The following is a 10627-nucleotide window of genomic DNA, read 5'->3' as shown; positions in this document are numbered from 1 at the left end:
AAAAAAAAAAAAACAAAAAAAAAAACACGAGAAAAAGGCGCCAAAGAAAAAGTACAAGAAACATACAGATGCAGAGACACACATATACAAAACATGTCAAAAGCTGAAGAACTGAAATAACAAAGGAATCTGCTGTTATGTAAAAAAAAAAAAAAAAAAAAAAAAAAAAAAACCAAACAGAAAATTCCAGGAGGCTAGGAGTACACAGCAGTCAGGGAGCACAGCAAGACTCCAACTAACATAAGAAAGGATACAGTAACCCTAAGAGAGCCTTACCTTAGAACAGCAATGCCCCTACAGACTCACTGCCTGAATGTGTAATACACAGCCGGAGGCACCATTCTGACCAGTTCTGGGAACACTGCAAGATAAGGCCTACCCAGAGGTCTTTGAGGAGGAGGCCTCTGAGACAGTTTATCTATGGTCACCTCTAGCCTTGCTCTGTGCTTCTGGGTACACTAGGATGAGAGCAGCTGTCCTTTGCCTCAAGTCTTCTGCCACGGTGATGCTTCACTCAGTTCCATGGGACCAAGAAATCATGAGCTGAACCCTCTGAGACCAGGAGCCTAAACAACTTATCCCTGGAGTTGTGGTCAGATATTTTGGCCATAGCAATACAAATAATAGAAAATAAAAATTCCCATTTGTAAAAGCAAGAAATTCTTGGTGAAATGTACAATATTCAACCAAAACAAAAAGCCCTGGGAAAAGAAGATTAAATAAATGAGACTTCCCACTGTACATCAAAACTAACTATATACTGTAATAATCAAATTGTGGCATGTACTAAACAGATCTCTCCTGAAACAGTGGTACAGAATAGACAGTTATCCATCTATACTATGAGAAATACAGTGTGTAAAAGTTATTTTAAACAAGTAGTGATAAGAAGACCTCTTTTTAAAAATGTTAGTAGAGTCAGTGCCTGGCAAACACAGAAGTGGATGCTCACAGTCAGCTATTGGATGGAACACAGGGTCCCCAATGGAGGAGCTAGAGAAAGTACCCAAGGAACTGAAGGGGGATGCAACCCTGTAGGTGGAACAATAATATGAACTAACCAGTACCCCCTGAGCTTGTGTCTCTAGCTGCATATGTAGTAGAAGATGGCCTAATCGGCCATCATGGGGAAGAGAGGCCACTTGGTCTTGCAAACTTTCTATGACCCAGCACAGGGGAAGGCCAGGGCCAAGAAGTGGGAGTGGGTGGTTAGGGGAGCAGGGGTGGGGGTGGGGTATAGGGAACTTTCGGGATAGCATTTGAAATGTATATAAAGAAAATAATAATAATAAAAAAAATGAAAAAAATGTTAGTAGAATTTTAAAACATAAGTTGTATCAGAAAACCACTAATAACTATACCTCAAATATAATATTGAGAAGATGATTACTTAAAACTCTGCACAGTACAGAACTGTAGACTACTTGTAAATGAAAACTCATCTACCTACGGCAACAAACCAAGGAACCACATACACAGAAAAAATAAAAAGGAGGTTTAATTACATGAATCTTCAGGTAAACAACAGATTGCGAAATGCCTGCCAATTTTAACAGACAAAATGTCGATGTCTCACCAACAAATTTAAAGGAAAAATAGCTAAGCTGGAGAAATGACTGCCTGGCCTGAGAGAGGTCCCGGGTTAGTGCCTAGCATGGCATAAACCAAGGTGTGGTGGCACACGCTTGTTATCCCACCTCTAGGGAGATGCAGGCAGGAACATCAGGAGTTCAGAGTAAGTTAATGTCAGAGTCGGCACGTAAGTAACACGTAAGTAACGAGGGATCCTGTGTAAGAAAAGAGCGGGGAGAGGGGAAGAGGGGCTAAGGGGTAGAGTGAGCAAGGGAAGGAGAGAGAACACATACCAAAAATGTGACCAAACACCTTATAATCCTAGCACTCAGGCAGCATGCCAGGAGGATGGAGGAGAGGCCAAGGCTAGCCTGGGTTACTAGTGAGTTTGAGGCCTGCTAACCAGGCAAAGACCATCGAGGAAGGCAGGGGTAGGGAGGCAGGGGAGCACCCCTCCCTCTGGAGAGTGTCTAAGCAGCTGCTGCCTTCTGCTGGTCTCCTTCAGTCCTTCAGTGAGCACGTGCTCCTCTCAGGCCTCCCAGCCCCTCCCACCCCTCACCTTCAGGCCTCCGTGCTGCTTGGGCTCAGGATTACAAATCCAAGGTTTCTGAGGGTTTTACACGGTCCATACTGTCCTCTAACTGACTATGTAGCCAAGGATGAGCTTGAGGAGTCCTGACCCTCCTGCTTCCACTCGAGTACTGGGACTGCAGGCAGGCCCCACCATGCTTGATTTAATGTGGGGTTTGGATTGACCCCAGGGCTTTGGGCACACTAGGCAAGCACCGCACTCAGCTCCAACAACCTCAACTAATTTTGCAATACTTTAGAAAACAAGACCTGACAAGACTTGTTCACGCTAAGAGGAAAAATGCAAACAACTCGACATTCCAAATATGCAGAGTCAGTCCTGGGCTGTGGACACAGCTCAGCAGCAGAGAGGCTGCAAACAGGGGTAGGATCCCTTGTGCTGCCAAAACCAGTTACTGTTCACAGAAGGAATCCTCTGAGCTGCAATCACTGACCAACGACAATGGCTTATAACTCACTTTTTACAAGCTTTCTGCCAAAGTCCTGTATACATACAATGCCAAGGTGTGCATGGTCCAGTCATTACCTGATTAAATTCTATCCCACAAGTACCTTTATACAGGGATTAGCACACAATGGCAATCTATCACTAACCAAAAAAACCTGTTTCTCTTCCTCCAACCTAACAGCACTGTAAGGAAAAGGGCCGCTGACTCAAGAGTTCCCATGCTGGGAAAAAGGGGTGCAGTCCACTCACGCCAGATTCTCAGTGCCTTGACAAACTAGAAAAGTCTCCTACTTTTAAAAACAAGAAAAAAGTCATATTACATGCCTCTTAAATATAGGAAGACACTTTCCCTAAAAATGAAACCTATTTAAAAGGAGAGGATAATTCATTCGCTGAAAATAGTGAAAGATTCAAACTTAACTGGGAAGAAATACTGTTAGGAGGAGGCAGGGTAAAGCTACGGAATAGTGTTCTCTCGAAAGGAAGAATGAAAATTGTCTCTGTGAGGTGGTTTTTGTTGCTAGAAACCTCATGTAGCCCAGGCTGGTCCCAAAGTCACACTTCTGATGAGTGGAGGGATTACAGTGTGCCATGTACCAGGTTTATGCAGTGCTGGACATGAAACCTTGGCCTTGTGCACGGTAAGCAAGCACTCCTCTAACCAGATCCCCAGCCCCAAAAACACGTTTTCCAATTGCAAACCCTCCTCTATTTGCCAGTGCAAGGGAAAGGGTGTCTACTTTGGAATCATACATGGGACTTGTTATCCAACACATTTATTAGCTATCCTTGCTAGTGACTCAGTTTAGTCTCATCAACGCTAATAAGCAGTTGGCTGGAATATAACTACCAGTTTAGATTACTGTTAATAAACATATAATCTTAACGTCTAACTCAGAAAAAAGAAAATGGCACAGTTAAGAGTAGTACCCTGAGGTGGTCCTCAGAGGAAGCTTGAAGAAACATGTTGTATTAGGACGGTTCCATTGATTTCTGAAGACACGGGGTTATGTGTGCCTATCTTTAGTAAAATTTCCTAAACTTTAAAAGATAATATTAAAGTATCATGAGAAATTTTTAGACAAAATAAATCATATATCCATATTCTCATTTTCTTTATTTTAATAATTAGAGCAATAAATAAAGAAAATCCATGTGGAATATCTGAATTTCTAGAGTTCAACATATTGATTTCTTTCCAAAGAAATTATGGAAATGATTTACATGATGTGCCTATTTACTAATAAAAATATGGGAAAGTGAAAAAGCACTAATTTCTTGGTCTTTCACCAAGTCACTGGAAGCTAAGTATAAAAGTCAAAAACTAAAATCAATCACTGAACAACCAAAGACCCACAGAAGACAGGAGACAGAAGGCACTATACAACATAATGTTCATCTTTCAGTGGAAGTAATTGATAAATACTATCTAAAGATGATCTCTCAAGAAACAGAAATGTGGGTTGGAGAGACAGCTCAGCGGTTAAGAGCACTGACTGCTCTTTCAGACGTCCTGATTTCAATTCCGAACCATCACATGGTGGCTCACAACCATCTGTAATAGGATCTGATGCCCTCTTCTGGTGTGTCTGAAAACAGCTACAGTGTACTCATACAAATAAAATTTTAAAAAAGAAACATAAATGCAACTTTTTTGAGATTTATGTGTCTGCTCCTGCACACGCATGCACATGCATGTGCGCGCGCGCGCACACATACACACACACACACACACACACACACACACACACGTGACATATATGGAGGGTTGGGTGAAGGGTGCCACAGTGGCCAGAAGAGGGTATTGGGTCCTGGAACTAGAGTTGCAGGAAATTGTGGGTCACCTAACACAGGTTCTTCAAACACAGTTTGGATACTCTGGAAGAGCAGCAAGTGTTCTTAAAGGCTGAGCCCTCTCTCCAGCTCCTTAAGTGCAACCTTTAAAACAGTAAATGCAAGCTGCAGAAGTTACCCACCAACAGTAGAGCCTGTGGAGACTGGAGGGTGAGAAGCCACAGTGTTACTGACACCTGTACACAATATGCACCTTCTTACCATGTGCATGCATTTACACTGAACTCTAGTTTGTAAACCTGTCAACTAGACAGCTTCTTTAAAATCTACGGTATGTCCTCCTCTACACCTAATAAGCCACAGGCTGCTAACCTTATAAAATGAAACCTACTCAAAAGCAATGTTTCTCAATCTGTACATCTAGACCCCTTTTTTTTGGGAGGGGAGGTCCAACAGGAGTTGCCAAAGAGCATCTGAAAACAGATATTTACATTACAATTCATAACAGTAAAAAAATTACAGTTACAAGTAGCAACAAAATAATTTGGGGTCACCACAACATGAGGAACAGTATTAAACAGTTGCAGTATTTGAGAACCACTGCTCTAAAATAAATATCTCTCAAATTATCAGAAAGTTGTGTGTTTGTCCTTGGAAGGAGGGGCTGTGGCTCTTTCAATCTTGCAAAGTTTGTTCATGGCTGACCATGAACCAAAATGCCTAAAGCAGTTATTATGACAACTACCAACTTTTTAAAAAATTCAAAATAAAAATTAATGCATTTGCGGAGACTATTTTAAACCTCATTTTCTCTGTTTTAAGTAAAAAGAGCATTGTCTACTGCAAATTCTACGAATTAGTCCCAAATCAGTCAATGTCAGAGGCTGGAAGATAACATACAAACCTAAGGCCGTACATGTACACATTAAGACATGTGGAGCTTCAGTTCTCTTGAAAGGAAAACAAGAAAGAACTGTGAAGGTCTGCTATCTTCACTGATCCCCTCGGAATGTGAAAGCTCGCACAGCTCTTTTAACCTTGTAGCACTTGAAGCTTTTAAAAGCAATTTATTTCTGCCTAGACAAGCAGAGAGGTCTTCTGTTAATCCCTACTCTCCAGTCTTTATGCTCACGCTAGCCTTTCACCTCAGCAGAGATCCTAAATTATCTCAAACAACAAACTGAATTCAAAGGAGGGGAAGAACTTTATGATAAGTCACGATAGAAAATGATCTGGCTATGCTCAGAACTGGATTACTTTTGGCAGAGACATTGGTTTAAACGTTTGTTAATCAAGTGGGGTAAAGATCGTCTCTAGAATTTAAAGCCTTGGCTTCTCACCTTCCGATATCTCACCCTAACTTCCAAAATGTGGGTCAGCACATTTGCACCTTAATTCTGACCACCTAGGATCCAGTGCACATCCTTTTAAAAAGTATCGACTTTGGTACTAACTCTAACATCTATAGCGGTTCTCTGACCATAGTCCAGACTTATTTCATGAACTCTTCCCTCGGCGAAGGATAGATATAAACCTGATTTATAAGACCGAGGCTTCAGGCCTGACTGTAATGAAAGGATCCAGCTAAGGAAGCAGTCCAGGCTTGCGAGCCCACAGTAGTGAGTGACCTGAGGCTTCCCCCGAAATCCTCAATCCACCCAGTGCCGAAACAGTTGCAAATTTCTCCGTCAGTTGATTTGTCCTCCCCTCCGGGTGCACCCACTCTCCTCCGCCGACTCCTGGCGACCTACACTCATACGTCCAGGGTGCCACCAACCACACCTCTCGCCGCCCCCACGATCGCTCGGGCCCCTGACCGCCAACACTCACCCGCGGTAGTAGGCTTTCACCCGGACCTGGTGGGAATGGTCCCCGCCGCCGCCGCACGCGACCGTGTGGGACATGGTGCTGCTGTCCCTCTGGGTCGGCATCTCCTCACTCCCCCGCCTCGCCGCTGGAGGCCGAGGGGGCCGGGGCAGCGCCGGGCGCCGCGAGGGTCTCGGCCTCCGGAGCCCGTCCGGAAGCCGTGGCCGCCCGCCTCGCCGACCAACACGCCTAGCCCGCGGCGCGGAGCGAGCGAGCGAGGGGTCGCTTCGCCGCCAAGCCCGAGCCCCGGCGCTCCTCCCTCCGCCCCGCACAACACGCCTCCCGCCGCGGCTCCTCCCACCACGCTCGCTTCCCAAGGCCGCATTCCGCAGCAGGGCGGGCTCAGGAGTCGCCGAGCCCCGGCGCTCTCATCCTCACGGGGGGCGGAGTGGCTGGCAGAGGGAACGGGACCCACCAGCCTACCACCGGACGCTCTGAAATGGGATATCCTTGGATAGTCACGTAAGTAATTGTAAACCGCGGCCTTTACGTGGAAGGATTTCTACAAAACAACCTACAGAGCACCCACGCCCACGGTTGCTCCCCCTATTCTTCTATTTGGTCTCGTCCCAGCTAGCCCGCCACGCTTCCGGGATGTATTTGCTGCGCAGGATTCTGGGATTTGGAGTCCCGGTGGGATTCTGGGACTTGTTCCTTAAGTGTAGAGTGCCGCGTTTTCCATCTCGTCCTTCCCGGGAGTTGTAGGCTTGGAAGTCCTGAGAACCGCTTGAGTGTCTGAGGTCACTGGAAACATGGCTTCGTCAAGATATAGAATCTGCTTCCAGTTAAATTCTCCATGTCAATTTCATGGATCATTGAAATTATACAGTGCCCTTTTGTGGGAACAAGATTTGATTACCTGCTCAGCAAATTCTTTTATGAGGAGAATTTAATAATGCAGGAAGCAAAAGCATTAGTGGATGATGCAACGAAAGAAGAAACTCAATTGGGAGATACCACAGAAGAGAGACTTCTTCAAGGCCCTCATACCCAGGCCGCCCTGAATATTGCCATTCTATAGAACAAAGTGCCCAGTGAATACTTAACTAGTGTGTCAGTTCATTAGCATTTATTTTACTTACACTAGGCTGGTCGAGAATTAGAAAAAAAATCTGTCCGTGTAACTTATCAATTCGGCTAGGTCTAGAATCATGATGGAACCACACTGCTGATGATACCTGTGAGGGCCTTTCCAGAAAGCTTTGACTGAAGAGAATAAAAAAGACCTCCCATAACAAGGGTGGCACCGTCCTGTGGCCTAGGGTCCTAAACGGAATACAAGGGACAAAGCAAACTTAGCACTAATACTCATCTCCCGCCTGCGAACGCAACGACGGGCAATGATGGTTGCATGGGTTTAATCCCAGCAGGGAGGTAGAGGCCAAGCTCTGTGAGTTCAAGGCCAGCCTGGTCTACAGAGTTGACTCTCACCCTTCAGCTTCCCAAGGGCTCTTATTACAGACACACAGACACGAACCACGAGAATTTGTTTGTTTATGTATTTATTTTTATTTCATCCTCCCTTCATTATTTATAGTTTTGCTTGTACTGTAACATACAAACAGATACATCGAACACAGAAATGTCATTTTTAGTAACAAAGTAATGGAAAATGCTGAGACAAGTCTGTGTTATTTTCAACCTCATTAATTAAAGAAACTAAGACTGAGAAGAGAGGGTTTTGGTTGGTTGGTTGGCTGGTGTTTTTTCTTTTTGTTTTTTTTGTTTGTTTGTTTTCGAGACAGGGTTTCTCTGTGTAGCTCTGGCTGTCCTGGAACTCACTCTGTAGACCAGGCTGGCCTCAAACTCAGAAATCCACCTGCCTCTTCCTCCCGAGTGCTTGGATTTAAGGCGTGCGCCACCACTGCCTGGCAGTTGGTTGGTTTTAAGACAATATTTTACCATGTAACCTCAGCTGCCCTGAAATTTACTATGTAGATCAGGCTAGCCACAAATTCACAAAGATTCACCTGCCTAGATACTGTTTTCCTTAAGCTTTGCATGTGGGGGTGGGATGTGAGTGCATAATTACATGTGCATGTTTGTGTATGTAGGGTCGGAAAGCCAACATCAGGTGTCATTCCTCACTCAGGAACCATCCACCCTTGTATTTTTAGACAAGATCTCTCATTGGAAGCTGTAGGCTAAGCTGGCTGGCCAGTGAACCCCAAGTCCCGGGCACTGGTAATATAAGTAAGTACCAGCACACCTGGCGTTTTACATAAACTCTAGGGCCTGTATACGAGTCTGTGGGTAAGCACTTTACCAAGTGAGCTTGTCAAACTAGCTCGTTACTTAACCATTAAAAGAAAAAGTCATACTTGGGAGGTAGAGGCAATAAGATTTCTGTGAGTTCAAAGCCAACCTGGTCACACAGGGAGCCATGGGACAGCCGAGACCACATACAGAGACCCTGTCTCAAAACAAACAAACAAGCAAAAGTCATGAGCAGTGACCAAGACTCCTCCCTGGAGTCTGATAGTTAGGATAAAGCATTTAGTTTTCAACTCTGTTCAAATAAGCATAGATACCTAAGGCGAGCTAACGTCGCTCTGGCTTTCTTGTCTCCTCTTCTTGCTTCTCGTCTATCCCTGCTCTATTGACATGGCAAACTTCATCTCAGGTGATTTCTGGTTCTCCCTTCACTCCAGTCACACAGACCTATTTACATGTGGTTTCCCACTCTTTGCCCTACACACACTAATATATAGCATTTGAACCTTAATGTATTTTTACTTTTAGTGGAGTTGTTTTATTGTGAGTTTAAATAATATTAAAAGATTTGGGATTTTGGTAATCATAGAGAAGAAAGATAATTTATTGATTTCAGCGAGTGCACACGCGTGTGTGCACGCGCACACATACACAACACACACATACACAACACACACACATGACACACACACGACACACATACACAAGACACACACACACGACACACACATACACAACACACACATACACAACACACACACACGACACACACACATATACAACACACACAGGACACACACATACACAACACACATAACACACACACACACACACACACACACAAAACTAAGAATAAAATAATTGCCAGGCAGTGGTGGCGCACACCTTTGATCCCAGTACTTGGCAACAGAAGCAGGGGCAGATTTCTGAGTTCAAGGACAGCTTGGTCTAGAGTGAGTTCCAGGACAGCCAGGGCTACACAGCGAAACCCTGTCTCGGAAAAAAAAAAAAAAAAGAATAAAATAAGTTTTGAGGTGACATAACTCAAGAGCTTCTGTCAAAATACAGAAATTTCCTCTGAAAGTTTTTTTCCCACTTTGAATTGGAGTACTGGCAATTGAACTCGGTACCTTACACATGCTAAGCCCACGCTGAACCTCTAAACTACAACCTTATAGCCCAGAGAAGTCGCACGGCTTAACGTTATTTAATGATATTTGCACATCAAGTACACTATTACTAACTTAAAATACAAATTTCCTTCTAATTTAGAAAAGCAGGCCTTTCCTTGAAGATAGCCTACTGCACTGAAAATATGAACATATTCTGATAAAGTCTCTGATTCTTGACCCGGCCGGCCTCAGGGGAACCTGTTCTCTCCCCCGATGAAAGCCGAAGCCGCTGGACTTTCCCTGTCTCCCAGAAAACTGGCAGCTCGCTCTCCCCTCTGCTTGCTTCCTTTTAGACTCCAGCATTTCCGTGTTGATTTTTCTCCCTATCTTGAGTGGGACTAAACCATACCCTCTTCCCGACCACAGATAAATCAAGGAAGAGGTGGAGCGCCCAGTCCAGCATGGTTTCTGGCTGCGAGCCGCCTACACAGTACCAGTGCAAGGGTACTTGGAGATAAGGCCACCGGAGCTGGGCGCACACTCTCCTCTTCTCCCCGTGACTCAAGCTTGTGACTGTTTTTGAATGGCTTGCACTCCAGAAAATAACCAACTGGGAAGAAGTCTATAATTAAATCAACCCAGAGCTGCACACTCAGCCATTTGGAAGCGAGCTGCCATTTTCCCTCAGTGCCTCTTGGAGCAGAAATGTTAACTTTGTTGACACTTAGAAAATTATTGGGCCTCCCGCTGGAGGCTGTGTCTAGTCAGCTCTTGGATCTTCCAGCCCCTCAAATTAAGACCTGCTTTGTGGGTGGAGGCTCCAGAAAAAAAATCAATGTATTTTGAATTACACTGTGAATGCTGTGGGCAGCATTTGGACTACAGAAAGAAAGTAGAGGAGACTTAGAACCCTTCAAAGAGAAGGAGATTGGTTTGAATAGGAATGGCCCCCAGAGACTCATGTGTTTGAATGTTTGGCCTATAGAGAGTGGCACTGTTATGAGGTGTGGCCTTTCTGGAGGAAGTGTGT

The 10627-nt window shown here is 44.6% G+C and overlaps 1 protein-coding gene across 1 annotated transcript in view; it reads right to left on the bottom strand.

The window, feature by feature from the left end:
* Positions 1 to 6532, bottom strand: part of Prkci (protein kinase C iota) — a 98286-nt gene extending 91754 nt beyond the window's left edge. Inside the window, exon 1 of the mRNA XM_021195588.2 lies at positions 6236 to 6532. Coding sequence (XP_021051247.1) covers positions 6236 to 6336 — 101 coding nt within the window. The 5' untranslated portion in view covers positions 6337 to 6532. The remainder of the gene's footprint in view (positions 1 to 6235) is intronic.
* Positions 6533 to 10627: the final 4095 nt, after the last annotated feature.

Source organism: Mus pahari, chromosome 4 (genome assembly GCF_900095145.1).
Source record: "Mus pahari chromosome 4, PAHARI_EIJ_v1.1, whole genome shotgun sequence".
NCBI lineage: Eukaryota > Metazoa > Chordata > Mammalia > Rodentia > Muridae > Mus > Mus pahari.
The sequence above is the reverse complement of the archived record's forward strand: the minus strand, read 5'-3'. Positions and strand labels throughout refer to the sequence as shown.